The sequence below is a fragment of the Diaphorina citri genome, unplaced genomic scaffold (genome assembly GCF_000475195.1).
Source record: "Diaphorina citri unplaced genomic scaffold, Diaci psyllid genome assembly version 1.1 scaffold94, whole genome shotgun sequence".
NCBI classification, from domain to species: domain Eukaryota; kingdom Metazoa; phylum Arthropoda; class Insecta; order Hemiptera; family Psyllidae; genus Diaphorina; species Diaphorina citri.
In genome coordinates this window covers 284,841-306,572 of record NW_007377531.1, presented here as the reverse complement: position 1 = coordinate 306,572, position 21,732 = coordinate 284,841, and the positions used below count along the sequence as shown (strand labels likewise).

General features: G+C 38.5%; 4 protein-coding genes and 1 non-coding gene across 10 annotated transcripts in view; 3 read left to right on the top strand and 2 right to left on the bottom strand.

Annotated features, from left to right (window-relative positions):
- The window catches only part of LOC108254551, a 38,049-nt gene extending 37,564 nt beyond the window's left edge, over positions 1 to 485 (top strand). The window contains exon 6 of the mRNA XM_017449571.2: positions 179 to 485. Within this exon, the coding sequence (XP_017305060.2) occupies positions 179 to 485 (307 nt within the window). The remainder of the gene's footprint in view (positions 1 to 178) is intronic.
- A 44-nt stretch (positions 486 to 529) lies between these two features.
- Positions 530 to 3,143, top strand: LOC113473926. Its single transcript, XM_026833445.1, has 5 exons — positions 530 to 978; positions 1,415 to 1,672; positions 2,655 to 2,671; positions 2,749 to 2,977; positions 3,132 to 3,143. The coding sequence occupies exons 1-5, from the start codon at positions 829 to 831 to the stop codon at positions 3,141 to 3,143; spliced, it is 666 nt and encodes a 221-aa protein (XP_026689246.1). The 5' UTR covers positions 530 to 828.
- On the bottom strand, positions 2,058 to 2,129 carry Trnat-ugu. The gene has a single exon. It is a non-coding gene; the product is annotated as a tRNA-Thr (tRNA).
- A 62-nt stretch (positions 3,144 to 3,205) lies between the features above and the next one.
- Positions 3,206 to 9,075, top strand: LOC113473931 (serine/threonine-protein phosphatase 2A regulatory subunit B'' subunit beta-like). Its single transcript, XM_026833459.1, has 5 exons — positions 3,206 to 3,298; positions 3,946 to 3,981; positions 4,230 to 4,358; positions 5,082 to 5,167; positions 8,109 to 9,075. The coding sequence occupies exons 1-5, from the start codon at positions 3,206 to 3,208 to the stop codon at positions 8,302 to 8,304; spliced, it is 540 nt and encodes a 179-aa protein (XP_026689260.1). The 3' UTR covers positions 8,305 to 9,075.
- A 2,755-nt stretch (positions 9,076 to 11,830) lies between these two features.
- LOC103524344 (methyltransferase-like protein 22) lies at positions 11,831 to 21,701 on the bottom strand. Of its 6 annotated transcripts, XM_026833455.1 has the most exons (7): positions 18,980 to 19,170; positions 18,579 to 18,654; positions 16,870 to 17,091; positions 15,458 to 15,643; positions 14,362 to 14,532; positions 12,738 to 12,837; positions 11,831 to 12,343 (listed from the first exon to the last, which is right to left on the bottom strand). In XM_026833455.1, exons 3-7 carry the CDS (start codon positions 17,081 to 17,083, stop codon positions 12,160 to 12,162), a joined length of 855 nt encoding a protein of 284 aa, XP_026689256.1. In that variant the 5' UTR covers positions 17,084 to 17,091; positions 18,579 to 18,654; positions 18,980 to 19,170; the 3' UTR covers positions 11,831 to 12,159. The 6 variants fall into 6 exon arrangements, with proteins under 6 accessions (XP_026689256.1, XP_026689257.1, XP_026689254.1 ...); XM_026833456.1 differs by lacking the exons at positions 12,738 to 12,837; positions 16,870 to 17,091; positions 18,579 to 18,654; positions 18,980 to 19,170 and adding exons at positions 14,073 to 14,172; positions 16,469 to 16,612; positions 21,624 to 21,701; XM_026833453.1 differs by lacking the exons at positions 16,870 to 17,091; positions 18,579 to 18,654; positions 18,980 to 19,170 and adding exons at positions 16,469 to 16,612; positions 21,624 to 21,701.
- Between the last annotated feature and the right edge of the window lie 31 nt (positions 21,702 to 21,732).

Sequence of the window (21,732 nt, the reverse complement as noted above, 5' to 3'; positions counted from 1 at the left end):
ATACAATACAACATCTCCAATTTATTTATTTTTAAATTGTTATTTTTTCGCATTTGCAAATATTTGCAATCGAAATACGAGCTTTTTTTTTGTCGATGGTGGGCATCGAACTCGGGACCTTCTGCACGACAAGCAAGCGCGTTACTACTTCACTAACCGTGTCCCTTGTCTCCCTCAGCCTCTTCTCTACGTGTCACGATGCAGCGTCCAAATTCATGCGGATTGTGTCGCGCTCCGGAGCCTCCCAGGGCCCCGGTAGCCCCTACCTGTCGACCCCGACCCCCGGGGGCCCTTACCTATCGGCCCCTGACCTTATGGGCCTTGTACAGGACGTGGTGGACACACATCCCGGCCTTACCTTCCTGCATCAGGCCACCGAGTTCCATTCCCGCTATGTGCATACTGTGAGTAACCACGAAAAATCGACCTTTTTGAGGAATAGCCTGCTAAGCAGCCAAACTTTTCCAACTGGCTTTCCAGATTAAATAATAATAATAATTTATTATAAAATAATACCAAGAAAGATTTTTTTAGAGTGAATAAAGAAATCCTCACTCAAGGACACTTTTAGTTTTCTATAATTCCTGAAGGTTACGTAGGTACATATATTTCTCCGAATGATAGTAAAACAGGAAGCGGACCAAGTTCTGGAATATGTCAAAAAGTAGTGGAAGAACTCACTAAGGGAGAACCCTGCTGTTTAAAGCCGTAAAAAAGTATCATCAGATAGAAAGACTCTAAGTAAAAGTGGCCGTTATGCTTTGAAAAAGAAGAAAAAAAAAATCACCGTGAGCATCGAACCCAGGACCGCGGTTAGAATGCGTCTCGATGGTGACCAGTGTCAGCAGCGTCAAGTCCTGGTGCTACGCGTGTCAGGTGCTGATCCTGCAGAACAACAACAATCTCGAGGATGCCAAGACCGGCCCCAAGTTCCCCTACAAGCCGTGGAAAACCCGCCTACCCCGCTCCTACAATAGAGTGAGTTCTGAAGTCTTTGGCCATTGGAGTATTGGACTTTGTTTCTCGGGCGAAGAGGGCACTTTGTAATTAGATTCGTAGAAGCTTAACCCATCTTTTGGGGCTGTTGCCTCTACAGACTCTACACCTAAGCCTCCAAGTGGGCTTTTTGTTTATGGAGTTCAGCTGCCTATATAGATTACGTTAGTATAAGCATTCATCTGGCTTCTAAGGTCTAGAGATTTTAGAGCTAGGAGAAATTAAAAAAAAAAAAACAAGTTTGATACTTTAATGGTCTCAAATGGTATGCTTATGGATATGGACTACAGTAGCTCGCCATTTTAGACCTTTAAAGTTGGTATTTCAAAATTACCCCCAACCCTATTATTCTTTTTTCTGAGTTCTCATATTGTTCCGTTCTTCATCTAACGAGTTCTTCACTCTCTTCTGTTCACAGACCTACGCCAAAGACGGCTGCTCTCCGTACGGGGCGGACCGAAATGGCGGCCCGCCACCCCACACCACCCTCCAGCGACACACCAAAGCCAATCGCAACCAGCTGATCCCTCGCTTTCACTATCCGTTCGGGAAACCCTGCAGTCAAACCGACCTGGACAAGATACTGGAACAAGTGAGAAGTGTGTTCCTAGGACTGAACAAACAACAGGCCACCAAACAAGACTTTGGGGCCGTTACCAAGGTAAATAAATTCCGGGCTTCGAAACAAACAAACAAAGCTTCTTTTTTTGGAGGTTTGACAGAGGGCAATGCTAAGATCGTATCGTGCCGAAATTGAAGAGAGAAAGAAGACAGGATATTAGGAAGCTAGCCGTTTCGAGAACGAACATTATCCTTCAGGATCCACCCCAGGCGAAAATCGAATCGCGACCTAGCGCTTACAAAGCAGACGCACTACCAACCAAGCTAACTAGGCCAGCTGCGAAAGCTTTGCTCAAACATATATTTTCTTTTTCCTTACCTATAATACTCGTAAGAACCTAACCTGATTGGCTAGTTTTTTTTTTTATTTTATTATTTACCTACTTAAGGCCCCGCAACAGCCAGTCACGGAATCAATCATTTGCATGATACAAATTTCTTGACCCCGCCGGGAATTGAACCCGGGTCTCCCGCGTACAAGGCGAGCGCAGTGACCACTACGCCATGGGAGCTGACTAAAAATAATAATAATAATAGAAAGTAAAAAAAATAGTGGTCTAGCGGGGGGACATTAAAAAGGGAGTAGACCAGTTTAGTCTGGTCTGACTGGGAGACTTAAAACACAGGGAGGATAACAGCCTGAAGTTTCCCTTTTGCTAAAGAAATAGCAAAGGTTGGGTGCGACGGGCATCTACTCGTAGCCAAAACCAAATGTTAGCTCAAAGTAATCACCCTAGGGCTGATTGAGAGGCTGACGAAAAACACCGACCCCCTCTGTACACGGGAAAAGGCGAAGAAAAACAGGCGTATGGACAAGAGCTTGATGATTAATTGCTAGGATTATACTGAAAAGTCTCTTTGTTGGATATAGGGCTGATTGAGAGGCTGACGAAAAACACCGACCCCGTTTGTACACGGGAAAAGGCGAAGAAAAAGAGGCGTATGGATAAGAGCTTGATGATTAATTGCTAGGATTAGACTGAAAAGTCTCTTTGTTGGATAGGTTGATTAAGTGATTGATTTTCCTTCCTTCACAGGTGTATGGATCTAGATGGTTAATTGCTAGGATTAGACTGAAAAGTCTCTTTGTTGGATAGGTTGATTAAGTGATTGATTTTCCTTCCTTCACAGGTGTATGGATCTGGATGGAGACGGCTACCTATCTATGTATGAATTGGAATATTTCTACGATGAACAACTACAGAGAATGGATGCCATTGGCATAGAATGTCTACCGTTTGAAGACTGTCTGTGTCAGGTAATATCTATGTATGAATTGGAATATTTCTACGATGAACAACTACAGAGAATGGATGCTATCGGCATAGAATGTCTACCGTTTGAAGACTGCTTGTGTCAGGTAAGTGGTCTTATGCACAGGAGGTAGTGGGTTGTGGGTTCGATGCTTAGACGACATTTGGCAGCCTTTTCTGTTTATTTCGTAGTGAAAAAAATGTCTACTACTAAAAGCTTGTATGTCATATGGTCTTTGTCGTAACATGCCCATCCCGCAGTTATGTTCCTGATCAGATGGGAGAGAATAGGCACAATATTCCCATATTACCTCCTATTTAATTGCTGGGTATCTATGTATGAATTGGAATATTTCTACGATGAACAACTACAGAGAATGGATGCTATCGGCATAGAATGTCTACCGTTTGAAGACTGTTTGTGTCAGGTAAGTGGTCTTATGAACAGGAGTTAGGGGGTTCGATGCCTAGCCGACATTTGGCAGCCTTTTCTTTTATTTCGTAGTGAAAAAAAAACGTCTTCTACTAAAGATTCGTGTGGTCTTCTTTGTCCTAACATGCCCATCCCGTAGTACTTTATATGATATGACAGGCTCGGGAAAAAAAGTTCAGATTTTGAACATTTTGAACGATCCCTTATTGTATATATTTTTTTTTTTTTTTTTTTTTTTTTTTTTTTTTGTCGATGGAGAACATTGAACCCAAAATATCCTGTCGTCCCGAAATCGAAGAGAGAAACTTAACATATCCTTTAGGGCTATTTGCAATAAATGGGAAGAGAGAAGGAAGACATACCAGGAGAAAGCCAGCCGTTCCGAGAACGACCCTTATCTGTTGCGTATAAAACCCGCCCCCGGTGGGAATGGAATCCGCGACCTAGCGCTTACAAGGCAGACGCGCTACCAACCAAGCTAACTAGGCTGGCAAATAAGGATTATTTATTTATACATATATTTTAAAGCGCCTAACCGGAAAAAATGAAATAAAAATAAACCCTTCCAAGTTTTCTTTTGCTGGAAGGGCACGTCAAACAGAAGCTGCATTCCCATATATTGATTTTAATTTTCTATTACAGATGCTGGATATGATTAAGCCAGAGGTTCCCGGCAAGATTTCTCTTACTCTTTTACCTTAGGTACTTTAAAGGCCCCGTGTCTTTTACGTTAGGTACTAAAGAGGCCCTGTGTCTTTAACCATAGGTACTATTTACTGGTTTTCATGAAATTTCAAATACTCATATCCTAACTGAGGTCGAAGAAGTGTCATTTTCCACATAACTTCTACCTTTGGACCTCGAATATTTTCACTGTAGCGCGTAGCAAGAAGTCAATTTTTGTACCCTTCGTCTTCTCTTAAAAGATTTCTCTGCAGGATCTGAAGCGATGCAAAATGACACGGATATTCTTCGATACGTTCTTCAACCTGGAGAAATATTTAGATCATGAGCAGAGAGATCCATTTGCCTCGCAACGAGATGATGATAGTGAGGTGAGTAGGGTCCTGGGTTCGATCCTCTGTGGTTGGAAAAAATCTCAAACAGGACTTCGGGAAATAGGCAGACAACTTTTGGAGTTCTAACTGCGAAGGTAAAGGGACTTTTCAGGCTCATTCTAGTAGTATAAACTTTTCTGTCTCATTCTGGTATATTCTATTTTATTCTAATGTATCTATGGTCTATGCAAATGCTCCTTTAATAGACGACTTGACAATTTATACGGAAAATCAGGCAACATCGGGGTGTTCTTAATTCTCAGGTCTATGACTCCCCGATACAATGATCATTGCTCTGGCTAGGAGACCTTACACAGGGAGCAAACTAATGTCTTGCTGTGGGACTATAAATAGGGATCAGAGCAGCCAAACCCTAACCAGCCTGGCTAGCTGGAGGTTACAAAGGATTTATCATGCTTTGATGTTCAAAGGAAAAGAACAGGTCCTCATGATGGTTGACTGCAGTTTGTAATGGGCCAAGTAATTTTGCCTAGAGACCATCAACCCCCCCTCGGTGCAGAAACAGTCTTCTTCGCTTTCTTTCCGTGTACAGACCGGGTCAGCGTTTTTCGTCAGCCTCTTAATCAGCCCTAACTACCCCAGATTGCTTTGGACTGACATTTGATTTTGGCTCCAAATTTACAAGTGGATGTCCTTTGCTATCTCAGCTACAACAACATAATAAATACTATTCATAAAATCCATGTTCTGTTTTCCCAGATGAGTGATTGGGACCGGTTTGCATCGGAAGAGTACGATATGCTGGTTGTAGAAGAAGGTGGTAATGATAACCAGGACGATATGATGTAAGTTAAAGTTCCTAACATATTTCCAATAACGTAATAACTTACTAAATTTTCCAACTGTCATGAGTATGAGTATAGGTATGTACCTAATCCATTTCCATATAAAGAGCAAGTAATATAGGTACTTCCTTTAGGTCTCAATAATTGTTTGGGATAATTACTATCCCAACGAGGCTGTTATAACTGTTATAAGTTAAGCTTTTCTGGAGCGTCATGTTAGAAATATGGCGCAGTGGATACGTCGATTAGGCTTGAAATTTCAAGAGTTTTTGTAATATTCATCCAATATTTCATTTAAAAAAAATTAACTTCAAGAGTTGTTCTGTTCGAAATTAAACTTTTTCTATGAGACCCCCTTGGATAAAATCTTTCAATCATGAACGTATAATAAGTTTAGATATATCGCACTCTCAGAATTATATGGTGATACCTATGTCTAAAACACCAACTTTTGAGAAATAGCCAGACAGTATAAGATAGAGTTCCATATAAAGAGCAAGTAATATAGGTACTTCCTTTAGGTCTCAATAATTGTTTGGGATAATTACTATCCCAACGAGGCTGTTATAAGTTAAGCTTTTCTGGAGCGTCATGTTGGAAATATGGCGCAGTGGATACGTCGATTAGGCTTGAAATTTCAAGAGTTTTTGTAATATTCATCCAATATTTCATTTAAAAAAATCAACTTCAAGAGTTGTTCTATTTGAAACTAAACTTTTTCTTCGAGACCCCCTTGGATAAAATCTTTCAATCGTGAACGTATAATAAGTTTAGATATATCGCACTCTCAGAATTATATGGTGATACCTATGTCTAAAACACCAACTTTTTGAGAAATAGCGAGACAGTTTAAGATAGAGATATATGAAATAGCTAGACGGTATAAGATCACTATTGCGATCTCGGGAACGGTAGGTCGTAGAGATATAATTCCTAGACCAATCGAAAGATCTAATTCTGCTTAACAAGATAAGGTAATAAAACAAAAATCGAGTTTTTCGACATAATATCACCATAATTGTAATTCTGAGGGTGCGATATGTTTTTAGTCCTTGAGCCCGTCTGTTTGTCAGGTAGATTGAAACGTGAATGTCCGACTCTTCCGGGTACAGTATAAACAGGGCAATATGAACAAAGTACCTAGTTACATATTCTATTGTGTTCTCTTCCGTTTTCCTTGCAGAGAGCTCAGTGACAGTTAGTGTAGATTAGAAACAGCTGGGGTGGTAAGTGAAAATGAGCATTTGAATCCAGTCTGTTTATTTTTGCAAGCCTACCCACCCTCCAAAAACCCTTGCTTCTTATTTTGTTTTTATAGAATTTGCATGTGTACCCGTTGAATTACGAAAGAAGTGAATGAATAAATTCTACATGAATTTTTCATCTAATTTCACACTTAGAGCAGTAATTTTCAGACCAAAAACTAGTTCAACTGATAAACTACCTTTTCATGGTTCTCAAATAGTAAGTGGAAAAATCGGGATTTGTTTAGAATGCCAATTATGTCTAATCTAGCCTAGTTAGCTTGGAGGGTGTCGCGTCTGCCTTATAAGCTCTAGGTTGCGGGTTTGATTCCCGTCTGGGGCGTATTTTATCCTGAACAGATAAAGTTTTTTCTGGGAACGGTTGGCTTTCTCCTATCCTGTTTTCCTTCTCTCTTCACTTTCGAGATTTGAATGTGACTTACTTAAAAAAGGAAAAGGAGAGTAATACTTGTGTTTAAGCTGATTTGAAGTCCTAATTTTCTGTTTCTTTCGTAATTCAGAATCGTTCATTATTATTTTTGAGTCCCACTTGAAGACCCCGTCGCTTCTGTTGTGTTGTTTTCCTCATTTTGTACAAAATAAACTCCCCTTGTCCCCCATTCTGTTTTGTTATGCAATTTTTGTCTCATACCCCCCTTATTTTGCCTTTTGTTTTAGTCTCGTCACAAGCCCGCTTTAGAATGCTGTTTTTTTTTTCAGCCTTTTACCTTTCGAAGCAAATATCAGTATTTCCCCCACCTTTTTGGAGGAAAGTTAATTTTTCATATCTTATTTTATGTTTATTTTATTTTATTTATTTAAAGAATAAATTCAATGCATACTTTAATTTTCATTATTTTCGCTTGTAACTTGTAATGATTCAAGTTTGAGTTTATTTGAGTGCGTCCTCTAATGGTCTAATGCTTCGTGTGTTCCAACTTGTGAATGCTCCTAGCATACTATAAGTATAGCCAATTTTTACTTTCTCTTGTAATGATTCAAGTTTGAGTTTATTTGAGTGCGTCCTCTAATGCTTCGTGTGTTCCAACTTGTGAATGCTCCTAGCATACTATAAGCATATAGAATTTTTACTTTCTCTTACTACAGTATAGCGAGCTATACTAGTAATGAAAGTATTGCAATCGGTCCAAATTTTCAAAATCGGGAAATGGTTGGAAATATCCGTTTCGGGATCCCCTGATGTCAAAAAAGTGGTTTTTAGCCCATGGTCTGTACGTACGTCACGTACAGACCGCAGGCGGTCGATTTTTGTTCAATGTTCAATTTTTAGACAGTTTAAAATGATCCCTTATTACACCCGAAAATCGGACGCCATATAGGCGGCTTGGGACTTGGAAAAATTTTCACTTTTTTTTTCAAATACATACCTACGTATTCCGCAAATGTAATAGAAAGTCGTGTGATGTTCACACCAGATTTTTGTACTTTGTCTTTGTAGTCCAGCTTAAAAAACCTTTGTTATGTAATAGAAAGTCGTGTGATGTTCACACCAGATTTTTGTACTTTGTCTTTGTAGTCCAGCTTAAAAAACCTTTGTTATTCAAAAATCTTATACAATATCCCATTGTCATTCAATGTACAAAAGTGTATAGAATCTATTCTATTCTTACAGAAGAAACAAGGTATATTCTATTCTACAGGGTATATTCTATTCTATTCTTCCCGTTTGTTCCCAGGTACATGGATCAGGAGCCAGACCTGCTCTCTCCCAACCTTGATCAAATCCTCTACTGGAATCGTCAGCAAACCTCACACATCAAGTCCGCCCCTGGTATCAACGGTATAGAATATGAGGGAGGTATGGCGGGAGGGTCTCTATCCAGTGATGACAGTGGGGATTATGCTGATTCCGATGATGATTGCTCCCTCTAGCTAAATTCCTAGCTGAGTTTCTCTCCCTCTAGCTGAATTCCCAGCCCTGGTATCAATGGTATAGGGGAATATGAGGGAGGTATGGGGAGAGGATCTCTAATCTCTATCCAGTGATGATAGTGGTGATTATGCTGATTCCGATGATGATTGCTCCCTCTAGCTGAATTTCTCTCCCTCTACCGGAATTCCCGGCAGATATCATCTCGATTCAGCAGAATTTCTATCTGAAATTCTCTCCCTCTTGTGGAATTCCTAGGATTTCTTCGTCAGCGGAATTTCTGCCGAGTAGAAATTTAGAAATGAATGCTGAATATTCCTGGTAGGCATCTATTTTCTGGCAGCATTTTCTTCAGGTCAAGGACCGGGAAAAGCTAGATGGTCACCCGTCAGGATACCAATCACGCGCGATGTTGTTTAACTTCAGTGATCCAGGGAACTGGTGCATTGTGCTTTTGTCGCTGGCTAAGGTAGAAAAAAATAAAATTTATCCCTTTTTTTGTGAAGAAGAACTTCGAACAGTATTCTACATTTTTGCTTTGCGAAACAAGATAATTGATTTTTTTTTTTTTTTTAGGTTTTCCATCCTATTTCTTTTCTAAGCTCTCTCTCTCTCACTTTGTCTCTAACTTTCTATGACTAATTTAATTCTAGAGTAGAATTTTGTTCCAGTCTTCTTTTTTTCTCTTCTTCTTGAAGAAAAAAGCCAAATTTCCTCCCTTCAACCTGAAAAAAGGCCTACTTTTTAGGATAAAATGAACCAATATTTAGTCCATATTTTCAATTCGTCCGGCAGCTATTTTCTCATTGCCTGTGTCGTAGCATATCCATAAGATGTCTTAATAGTCTCATAGTATGTCTAACATCACGGGATTATGCAGGAGGCTCCCAGTTTCTGCTATAAAGGCTAAGTGGGGGCCCAGTGTAAAATTTTTACCTTAGGTACTACAAAGGCCCCTTGTCTTTTACCTTAGTTACTCTTTTACCTTAGGTACTTTAAAGGCCCCGTGTCTTTTACGTTAGGTACTAAAGAGGCCCTGTGTCTTTAACCATAGGTACTATTAACTGGTTTTCATGAAATTTCAAATACTCATATCCTAACTGAGGTCAAAGAAGTGTCATTTCCCACATAACCTCTACCTTTGGACCTCAAATATTTTCATCCTACTTTTTAGGATAAAATGAACCAATATTTAGTCCATATTTTCAATTCGTCCGGCAGCTATTTTCTCATTGCCTGTGTCGTAGCATGTCCATAAGACATCTTAATACTCTCATAGTATGTCTAACATCACGGGATTATGCAGGAGGCTCCCAGTTTCTGCTATAAAGGCTAAGTGGGGGCTCAGTGTAAAATTTTTACCTTAGGTACTACAACAGCCCCTTGTCTTTTACCTTAGGTACTTTAAAGGCCCCGTGTCTTTTACGTTAGGTACTAAAGAGACCCTGTGTCTTCAACCATAGGTACTATTTACTGGTTTTCATGAAATTTCAAATACTCATATCCTAACTGAGGTCGAAGAAGTGTCATTTTCCACATAACTTCTATTTTCCACATAACTTGGACCTCGAATATTTTCACTGTAGCGCGTAGCAAGAAGTCAATTTTTGTACCCTTCGTCTTCTCTTAAGTTGTTAAATCTTTTGTATTATATTATAGTCTTTGAATGAATTTTTTGTTACAAATTGTTGTGTGTGTGCAAGTAAGATTTTCTCGTAAGTATTGTGTAAGTATAATGAATTTATAATTAAAATTAGTTTAAGAAGAAAAGTAAATCAAAGATAAATAGATTGTAACCTTTATTAAGATTTTTTGGTCTGTGATGGTTGAGGATGAAAACTCTTACTTGCTGAGGGACAGGAAATCTTGCTGAGACTGAAAAGTTCCTTTGATTTTCGTCTTAGCCCTTTTTTTCTATTTTAATAGGGTCGGCGTTTCTATGCCCCTATAATTTTCTTCTTAGCCATTTCCCCCCATTTATATAGGGTGGGCCTTTCTTGTCAGTTCCTTCCAGGCTGCCCTATTGTGTACCTCAAGTCTCATGTCCTGATAAATTCTTCTAATTCTCATTCAAGTCTTCAAGAAGTTCCTTTAACAAGGATCTTCAATGGCTATCCTTATTGTTAAAGGACTAAAAAGAACTCCTATTAGGTATCTGAATAGGTATTAAGAGTCTAACTCGGTGGGTGTGCAAGTAAGATTTTCTCGTAAGTATTGTGTAAGTATAATGAATTTATAATTAAAATTAGTTTAAGAAGAAAAGTAAATCAAAGAAAAATAGATTGTAACCTTTATTAAGATTTTTTGGTGTGTGATGTCTGAGGATGAAAGTTCTCATCTGCTGAAAGCTGGTGGACAGAAAATCGTGCTAAGACTGAAAAGTCCCTTTAATCTTCTTCTTCTTCTTCTTCTTCTTCTTCTTCTTCCTAACCTTTTTTTTCGTATTTAAATAGGGTCGGCCTTTCTTGCCAGTCCCTTCCAGGCAGTCCTATAGTGTGTCTCATGTCCTGATAAATATTCTCACTCAAGTCTTCGTTCAAGAATTCCCTTTAATAAGGATCTTCAATAGCCATCCTTGTTAATGGACTGTAAAGAACCTTTAAAGTAGGTATGTATATGAAGTATCTGAATAAAAATTAAGAGTCTGACTTAAGATTTTTTGGTGTGTGATGTCTGAGGATGAAAGTTCTCATCTGCTGAAAGCTGGTGGACAGAAAATCGTGCTAAGACTGAAAAGTACCTTTAATCTTCTTCTTCTTCCTAACCCTTTTTTTTCGTATTTAAATAGGGTCGGCCTTTCTTGTCAGTCCCTTCCAGGCAGTCCTATAGTGTGTCTCATGTCCTGATAAATTATTCTCACTCAAGTCTTCGTTCAAGAAGTCCCTTTAATAAGGATCTTCAATAGCCATCCTTGTTAATGAACTGTAAAGAACCTTTAAAGTAGGTATGTATATGAAGTATCTGAATAAAAATTAAGAGTCTGACACGGTGGCGTAGTGGTCAGAACGCTCGCCTGGTAAATGGGAGGACGTGGGTTCGATCCCAGCCGAGAGATAAAATTTTATCCTCACTGATAAATAATTTGACTTTTTTTTCTGCCCTCTTTTTTGAAAATTTAACCACATAGTTTTTTCCTTCTTTTTCTTTTATTAAAGATTTTCATCCTCAGGCATCACCGAAATGTTTTATAGTATTGTTTGAAATAATTGATCTGCATTATTTTACTGCTATTAATATTCGTTTACTCCTGTTACTATATTTTTTTCTTTCATTAATATGTATTCCTAATGTATCAGTATTTTCTTTTACCTTCAGGCATCACCGAAATGTTTTATAGTATTGTTTGAAATAATTGATCTGCATTATTTTACTGCTATTAATATTCGTTTACTCCTGTTATTATATTTTTTTCTTTCATTAATATGTATTCCTAATGTATCAGTATTTTACCTTTTTTTACCACGTTTAATTTTCATCTTTCTTCCCTCCCTCTTCTTTTGGTTAATTCGTTTTGTACTATTTTCTTCCTTTAGATTTATTCCATTTTCGTCAGTAAATGAAGAATATTAATCACAGAAGATTATTTGCTGGCTTTAATCTTCGTCAAAAGCTTACTTGCTGGTTTTAATCTTCCACAGAAAATTACTTGCTGACTTTAATCTTCCACAGAAGATTACTTGCTGACTTTAATCTTCCACAGAAGATTAATTATCTTTCAGAGAAGATCACTTATCTTCCACTGAAGATTACTTGCTGCTTGCTGGTTTTATTCTTCCATAGAAGATTACTTGTTGGCTTTAATATTCAATAGAAGATTACTTATCTTTCAGAGAAGATTACTTATTTTTCAGAGAAGATTACTTGCTGGCTTTAATCTTCCACATAACTAGCTGAGGCAGACGCTCGTACTGCAGCCTCTGTCGTATATCTGACATGGGAATAAGTTCACATACCCACCCGTAAGATGAGGAGGTGATTTTATTGACGAAATGTTCGTAGCATGGTGCCACGGTGTTGAGATCTGTCAGGGTGAACACGTACCTGAAATGAAAAATTTGGACCGATTGCATTACGTTCTCATTTGTTTAAGTTCTTGTTCCTTATACATATTGGCAACATACATATACATATACAACATATTAGTAAAAATGCAATACTTTCTCATTACCTTGTTTAGGTTACCTATATACATATTGGTAACATAGTAAAAAGAGGGATATTTTGGATTTCCCGGTGTTGAATAGGCCGCAAGTTCGATTACCGCCCGGGGTGGATTTTATCCTGATGGATAGTGTTCGTTCTCGAAACGGCTGGCTTTCTCCTATCCTGTCTTCCTTCTTTATTCGATTTCGGGACGATAAGTCCTAAGCAGTTACAGATCCCTCTATCAAACCTCTGGAAAAAATTAATAAAAATATAATCAAAACGAGCTCACCTCTTTTCCAGAGCTATGTACGCTGTTTTCCTAGGTGGAATACTGAGAATATATTCTAGAGTGGAGACGAAAGCATCTGTCAGGTCATCATCATATACCACTGTGAAACAACAAGACAAATAATATCAAATTAGAATGGTACTTATAAAATCAAATCATGAATCTTTGTGGTAAAGCAAAGAGCTTTTTCACAACTTTTGTAGGTATCACAGCATTTACTAAGTGCCTCCTTTCTCATTCACTATTTTCATCTACTCGTATCATCAATTTACACTGGTAATGCCGCCACTGGTCGCTACTCGATTAAAGTAGCTACTCAATTGTCCTCACGAGGCTGAGCGCACTCCGAGCACAGAGCCGAAAAACTTCGACCCCGCCAGGAATCGAACCCGGGACCACCGGCGTGCAAGCCTAGTGTGCTCTCGACCACGGATGTTGACAAGGCAGACGCACTACCAACTAAGCTAAGTAGGCTGGCACATTTATTTCGATCGAGAAGAATAATATGAATAATATGATCTCCACACACCAAACATCCCTGCTCAAAGTTCCACTTTATGTAAACACTACCTACGTAGGTACAAAGGACTTGGCAATCTCACGTGAGAGCAGGTAATGAGAGTTTATTGTGCTCATCTCTGAGGACCTAACCTTCAACATGATTACCTACCTATGAAATGAAAAATTTGGACCGATTGCATTACGTTCTCATTTGTTTAAGTTCTTGTTCCTTATACATATTGGCAACATACATATACATATTGGCAAAAAAGTAAAAATGCAATACTTTCTCATTACCTTGTTTAGGTTATCTATATGTAACATAGTAAAAAGAGGGATATTTTGGATTTTCCGGTGTTGAATAGGCCGCAAGTTCGATTACCGCCCGGGGTGCATTTTATCCTGATGGGATAGTGTTCCTTCTCGGAACGGCTGGCTTTCTCTTTAGGTTATCTATATACATATTGGTAACATAGTAAAAAGAGGGATATTTTGGATTTTCCGGTGTTGAATAGGCCGCAAGTTCGATTACCGCCCGGGGTGGATTTTATCCTGATGGGATCGTGTTCGTTCTCGAAACGGCTGACTTTCTCCTATCCTGTCTTCCTTCTCTAGTCGATTTCGGGACGATAAGTCGGTATCCTGTCTTCCTTCTCTATTCGATTTCGGGACGATAAGTCGGATAAGTCCTAAGCAGTTACAGATCCCTTTTTCAAACCTCTGGAAAAAATTAATAATAATATAATCAAAACAAGCTCACCTCTTTTCCAGAGCTATGTACGCTGTTTTCCTAGGTGGAATACTGAGAATATATTCTAGAGTGGAAAAGCTCACCTCTTTTCCAGAGCTATGTACGCTGTTTTCCTAGGTGGAATACTGAGAATATATTCTAGAGTGGAAACGAAAGCATCTGTTAGGTCATCATCATATACCACTGTGAACAATTAATCATACCAATGAGAATTAGGTTAGGGTACGTTAAAAAACGAGTAGACTAGCGTTTGGCTGTGGGACTATAAACAGGAAGGAGAGCAGCTAACCCGAACCAGCCTAACTAGCTGACAGTTCTTCAAATGGTTCCCTCTGCTTTTAAGTAACAAGCACAAGAAGAAAAAACCCTTACCATCTGCAGCAATGACTACATTGACCTTGGAATAATAGTCGCGTAGCTCGGGTGAACCCAGACCCTTGGTATAGAAGTCGAGTTCATGAACCGCGATAGGACACCGGATGATATCTTGGTTGAGACAAATGTTGCGTCGGATCTGATCCAGGAGTCCGTTTATATTGATGTCTGCAATAGGCTCGGGTGAACCCAGACCCTTGGTATAGAAGTCGAGTTCATGAACCGCGATAGGACACCGGATGATATCTTGGTTGAGACAAATGTTACGTCGGATCTGATCCAGGAGTCCGTTTATATTGATGTCTGCAATAGAATAGAACTCATGATTTAGCCAGAAACGCCAGCCTAGTTAGCTTGGTTGTAAGCGCTAGGGCGCGGGTACGATTCCCGCCCGGGGCGAATTTTATCCTGAACGAATAAGGTTCGTTCTCGGCTTTCTCCTATCCTGTCTTCCTTCTTTCTTCGATTTCGGGACGATAGGACCTTAGCAGTTACAGTTTCCTGTATCAAACCTCTTTTTAAAAAAGAAGTTATTTTAGGAAAAAGGGTTGAGTTTTCTTTTCTAATGGGTTTTCCACCTTTCTCCTTATGTAACGATGAAACATCTACATTGCATTTTACGGATCTGTGTTATAGCATGTCCAGCCCGTGGTATGTTCCTCATCAGATGGGCGAGATGATGATTTCGGGACGATAGGACCTTAGCAGTTACAGTTTCCTGTATCAAACCTCTTTTTAAAAAAGAAGTTATTTTAGGAAAAAGGGTTGAATTTTCTTTTCTAATGGATTTTCCACCTTTCTCCTTATGTAACGATGAAACATCTACATTGCATTTTACGAATCTGTGTTATAGCATGTCCAGCCCGTGGTATGTTCCTCATCAGATGGGCGAGATGAGAATGTACTTCCCATTTAGATGCTGGGTCAACACGAGAACACCAGAAAGTAACTCGTTGAAATATTTGTAAACGAACTTTAATAAAGGGTTTTTATATATATATATATATATGGTGGGCATCGAACCTGTTTCCATCTGCATGGCAAGCCAGCGCGTTACCATTGTACGAACCGTGCCCTTCTAAACTTCATTTACCTGTACACACAACATGTTTGGCATGTAGGGAGGCAATTATTGACGACACGCCCGTACCCGAACCCAGTTCCAAGATGGTGGAGTGAGGTTTAATCCTGATGGTATCCAGCATGAGGTCGCATAGGAGTAGGGCACCACGCCATACTTGTAAACCTACTGAGTCTAAAGTGGTTCTCGCTTGATGCTCTGTAATTAATCAGGAAAAAGTAAATTATTACAAGTTAAAATCTAAATAAAAAAATCTAAATCATGATCTATTTGTGGTGAAGCTGAGAACTTCTTCACATTTTTTGTGTGGATATCACAGCATTACTAATGTGGAATGAATTCTAAATAAAAAAATCTAAATCATGATCTATTTGTGGTGAAGCTGAGAACTTCTTCACATTTTTTGTGTGGATATCACAGCATTACTAAGAGCCTCCTTCTGTTTCTTTCTGACTATTTCTGTCATGTCAATATTTTTTCTTCCTAAGATGGTGGAGTGAGGTTTAATCCTGATTGTATCCAACATGAGGTCGCATAGGAGTAGGGCACCACGCCATACTTGTAAACCTACGGAGTCTAAAGTGGTTCTCGCTTGATGCTCTGTAATAATTCAGGAAAAAGTAAATTATTACAAGTTAAAATATAAATAAAAAAATCTAAATCATGATCTATTTGTGGTGAAGCTGAGAACTTCTTCACATTTTTTGTGTCGATATCACAGCATTACTAAGAGCCTCCTTCTGTTTCTTTCTGACTATTTCTGTCATGTCAATAATTTTTCTTTTTTACTCTGGTAATGCCGCCACTGGTCGCTACTTGATTAAAGTAGCTACTCAATTGTCCTCACGAGGCTGAGTGCAGCCCGAAATCCAAGCACTGAGCCGAAAAAACTTCGACCCCGCCGGGGATCGAACCCGGGAGCTCCGGAGTGCAAGCCTCGTGTGATACCCACTCGGCCACGGAGGTTGCCCTAATCTATTGTAAATAAGTGAAAATAAAATCGAAAAAACTGTCAAAACTTACCTATGGCCACGACAGAGTGACTAACATTGTTCCTCTTCAATATCAAGTCTCCATCGCCATCAAACAGTAGTTTCTTGTTCCTATTAGATGCTTCCAGTTGGGGATTGAAGAAGGTAAACTCAGAAATGACGAGGCCACACGAGGCTACGGGCATTTTTCTTTTTTACTCTGGTAATGCCGCCACTGGTCGCTACTTGATTAAAGTAGCTACTCAATTGTCCTCACGAGGCTGAGTGCAGCCCGAAATCCAAGCACTGAGCCGAAAAAACTTCGACCCCGCCGGGGATCGAACCCGGGAGCTCCGGAGTGCAAGCCTCGTGTGATACCCACTCGGCCACGGAGGTTGCCCTAATCTATTGTAAATAAGTGAAAATAAAATCGAAAAAACTGTCAAAACTTACCTATGGCCACCACAGAGTGACTAACATTGTTCCTTTTCAATATCAAGTCTCCATCGCCATCAAACAGTAGTTTCTTGTTCCTATTAGATGCTTCCAGTTGGGGATTGAAGAAGGTAAACTCAGAAATGACGAGGCCACACGAGGCTACGGACTTTTTCCGGCCAGGTTGAAATATTTCCGATTGAACTGTGAACTCTTCGTCTTCCTCTTCCATGGGAGAAACTGGAAAAAAACAGGTTAAGTAGGAAAAACGAGTTTTCATAGCGAATAGCTTCCTAGTGAAGTAGTGACCCAAAAATCACAACCCCGACCCCAAAGTTGTGACTTTCGTTAGAAATTAATAGCTCACCCCTAAAGGGGATTTAGCTAAAAATTACTATTGTTATATTTTTTTGAAGAGGTTTGAATGGTTTGATAGATAGACAGAACTGTACCAATATTGAGATCTTATCGTCCCACAATCAAAGTGAGGTGGACAGGATAGGAAAAATCCAGACGTTCCGAGAACGAAACGAACCTTATCTGTTCAGTATCAAAACCGCGACCTATAGCTATTAGCTAAGATGGGTGCGACCTAACCTAGGCTGGCTAACGCGACGTTTATTTTCGTATGTAATAGAGAGTAACATTACCCATTACCCACCTCTAGGTATTCAAAAGTTTCGAACTTTACACGACAAAGGAACCTACAAAAATACACTTCCTACCATCTCAAGATTTACACACAAATAAAAACTCAAAAACTCAACAAATTTAAAAACCAACAATTATTTTCCCATGTTTATAAAGAATAAAACACTCGTTATTATCTAGTTATAATGAGAGAAGCACCAATAAAAATTATAACATTAGGTAGAGCAGCTATATTGCCCATTAAAACAAACTATTGTGGTCAAATTCTCAAATTATATTGAGGATAAAATTCCATACCTCGGCTGGGATTGAACCCACGCCCTCTAAAATTTTATTTTTAGGACTGAATTTCAAAATGAATAATTAGTGGGACCTATTTGAAGCATAAATCATAAATCACCAACCAATATGAACTTTACATTTTTGTTGCTTCCCCTATGTGTGAGAGAACATGGAAAAATGAAAATTTGAGTAGGCCATTCTTTAATAAAGGGTTTTTTTTTTTTTTTTTAGATGGTGGGCATCGAACCTGTTACCATCTGCATGGCAAGCCAGCTCGTTACCATTGTACGAAACGTGCCCTTCTAAACTTCATTTACCTGTACACACAACATGTTTGGCATGTAGGGAGGCAATTATTGACGACACGCCCGTACCCGAACCCAGTTCCAAGATGGTGGAGTGAGGTTTAATCCTGATGGTATCCAGGTTCCTTTTGTTCTACATTTGATGGTGGGTGGGTCATTGCTAAATCAAGAGCAGCTGCTTTCAATCTTGGACTTTCAGGAAGTGCTTTATCTGCTCTTTGCACATCACTCTATCAAGAATGACAGAGGGCATATGAAAAGTTCAATCCATTTGTATTCAGGTGGTTTAGGCAGCATTGGTTGTTTTTCCCCTTTTGAAAGGGGGGAACTGAGTTTTCATAGCAAATAGCTTTCTAGTGACTCAAAAACACAACCTCAACCAAAAATGACTTTGAAGAAAAATTAATCTTAGCTCATCCCTGAAGGGAATATTCCAGCTTTGGAAAAACACTTTTATTTGCCAGAATCAAGTTGAGAAAAAAAACTCACCTTAGAGTACTCCAACAGTAAACAAGTTGGTAGAATAGTAACTGGTTTAATGACTGCTGCTTCAAAAGAACATTTTAGAGGGCATGTGAAAAGTTCAATCCATTTGTATTCAGGTGGTTTAGGCAGCATTGGTTGTTTTTCCCCTTTTGAAAGGGGGGAACTGATTTTTCATAGCAAATAGCTTTCTAGTGACTCAAAAACACAACCTCAACCAAAAATGACTTTGGAGAAAAATTAATCTTAGCTCATCCCTGAAGGGAATATTCCAGCTTTGGACACACACTTTTATTTGCCAGAATCAAGTTGAGAAAAAAAAACTCACCTTAGAGTACTCCAACAGTAAACAAGTGGGTAGAATAGAAACTGGTTTAATGACTGCTGCTGCTTCAAAAGAACATTTACAATGAGAAAATCTTACAGGTGGATTTTTCAGGAATGGTTGGAAATAACATTGTTATTCTTTCTGAATTCCACAGACTGTAAGGCCGGCTATTTTAAATTATGTGTCCATTAAAAAAGTACAATCTTCACATGTACATTTATAGGTAACAGGAGTTAAAAGTTAAAACTGTTAAAATAAAGTCTACAAAGAAAAGAGGTTGAGAAAACTAATTATTAGGTAAGCACCTACGAAAAACGAAATTTTACTTCAAATTCTTCAAAAGTTGTGAGGTCTTGAGGAGAAACAAAAAATAAAATTACAAATTACAAGTCAAATCAAAAATAAACAAAGAATTTATGGTGGGAAAAGGGACGTTTTATGAAAACTAAAATCCCATCCCCCTACTGTTGTCATGGGATTTTTCTCGAAAAATCTCGTCCTCAACACGCTCCCCTGTGCTAGATCCACCAAAGCCAGAAAAACATCTTTTTGCTGATAAGAAAATTCAAATTTTCGCGGTACGAAATGTTTACAAAAATGAACAATCCAAAGAGGTAAAAAATTCCCGCGGAGCACCTGAGTAGTGCAAAAAATTTCCGTCTGTTCTTCGAGCGCTGCTATCGTTCTGATGGAAAAGAGTGGCGGTAAAATTTAAAATTTCTGTTTGAACCTTGGTGTTTTCTCGGGTTTTTGTATTCCGGAGCTCGGTACTCATCAAAATCGAAAAAACATCAATTCTTTTAGGCGGAAAGGAAAAAATTAAAAGAAAAATAAGTTGGATGAAACTTGGCACTCTCTCCGCTAAATAAATAAATTCAAATTTTTAAAGCTGGTCGTCTTAAGAGTGTTGTATTCTTCATCAAGGCATCCTATTTTAATTTTAAGGTTTACGGAAGAAGATCAATACCTATGCAATTTTTTGCTCAATTTTCTTTGTTCGACCCTCCTATAAAAAAATATCTGATATAGGCCCTGTATCATAATAGAACAATGTACCCAAAAATTCACATTATAAAAATTATATTAGATAGGTACCGTTGAACTAATGTTATGCTAAAACAGTGGTGAATTCGCTTTGTTTTTCAATTTAAGTGTTATTACTTTATATGTATATATTTTTTTAAATAGGTTTGGAAAACATTATAAAATATCAGTAGCTCGGAACTTAGCGCATCTTCTGCCTCCTAAACAGATAAGGTTTGTTCTCGGAACAGCTGTCTTTCTCCTATTCTGCCCTCCTTCTCTCTTCAATTTCGGAATGGTAAAACCTTGGTAGTTTCAATTCCCTCTATCAAACTTAAAGTTTAATACATTTATTTAATCAAACGGGAGTTGCAAGAAATAAGTCCCAATTCTGATCCCATTTTATTCTATTCTAATTTTTATTCCTCCACTGAAAAAAAAAAATCGCTGTCTTTATCCCCGGGTCATGATAATGAAAAGTGTTTCGAGATTATAATTAGAACTCCCCTACCTAGCTTGTGTAGTGCTGGCACCTGACATTGTACTGGGTCATTCAATCATCAATCAAGAGGATGTCAAAACACTCAACACTCGTGTTTGAGTTCATTTCAATTATGTACCTACTTATGAAACGAACAAAGTGAGTAGGTACCTATGTTTTGTACATTGTCCATTATGCCAGCCACTCACACTGGAAAAATCTAAAGACCTAGGTCTGCTCACACAATTCACTACTGAATAATTCCTTATCATGTTCTTCTTTTATTTAGTTTTGAAATGACTTGGTTATCCAATTTTTTTCTGGGAAGAATCACACAAATCACTACAGAAGGGTTCCTTTTGTTCTACATTTGATGGTGGGTGGGTCATTGCTAAATCAAGAGCAGCTGCTTTCAATCTTGGACTTTCAGGAAGTGCTTTCACTGCTCTTTGCACATCACTCTATCAAGAATGACAGAGGGCATGTGAAAAGTTCAATCCATTTGTATTCAGGTGGTTTAGGCAGCATTGGTTGTTTTTCCCGTTTGAAAGGGGGGAACTGAATTTTCATAGCAAATAGCTTTCAAGTGACTCAAAAACACAACCTCAACCAAAAATGACTTCAAAGAAAAATTAATCTTAGCTCATCCCTGAAGGGAATATTCCAGCTTTGGACACACACTTTTATTTGCCAGAATCAAGTTGAGAAAAAAATACTCACCTTAGAGTACTCCCTTAGAGGTTTAATGACTGCTGCTGCTTTGAAAGAACATTTTCAATGAGAAAATCTAACAGGTGGATTTTTCAGGAATGGTTGTAACATTGTTCCTTTTCAATATCAAGTCTCCATCGCCATCAAACAGTAGTTTCTTGTTCCTATTAGATGCTTCCAGTTGGGGATTGAAAAAGGTAAACTCAGAAATAACGAGGCCACACGAGGCTACAGAAGTACAAATAAAACTAAAATTCAGGGCGGAAGATTTCAATTTGTATTAGAATAAACAGAATTAATAGAAAGTTCTAATCTACACATCATTTAATGAAGAACGTTGGGTCCAAACTAATTTCACCATAGCTGTACAAATAAAACTAAAATTCAGGGCGGAAGATTTCAATTTGTATTAGAATAAACAGAATTAATAGAAAGTTCTAATCTACACATCATATTTAATGAAGAATGTTGGGTCCAAACAAATTTCAGCATAGCAAAGCAAACAATCCTACGGACTTTTTCCGGCCAGGTTGAAATATTTCCGATTGAACTGTGAACTCTTCGTCTTCCTCTTCCATGGGAGAAACTGGAAAAAAAAACAGGTTAAGTAGGAAAAA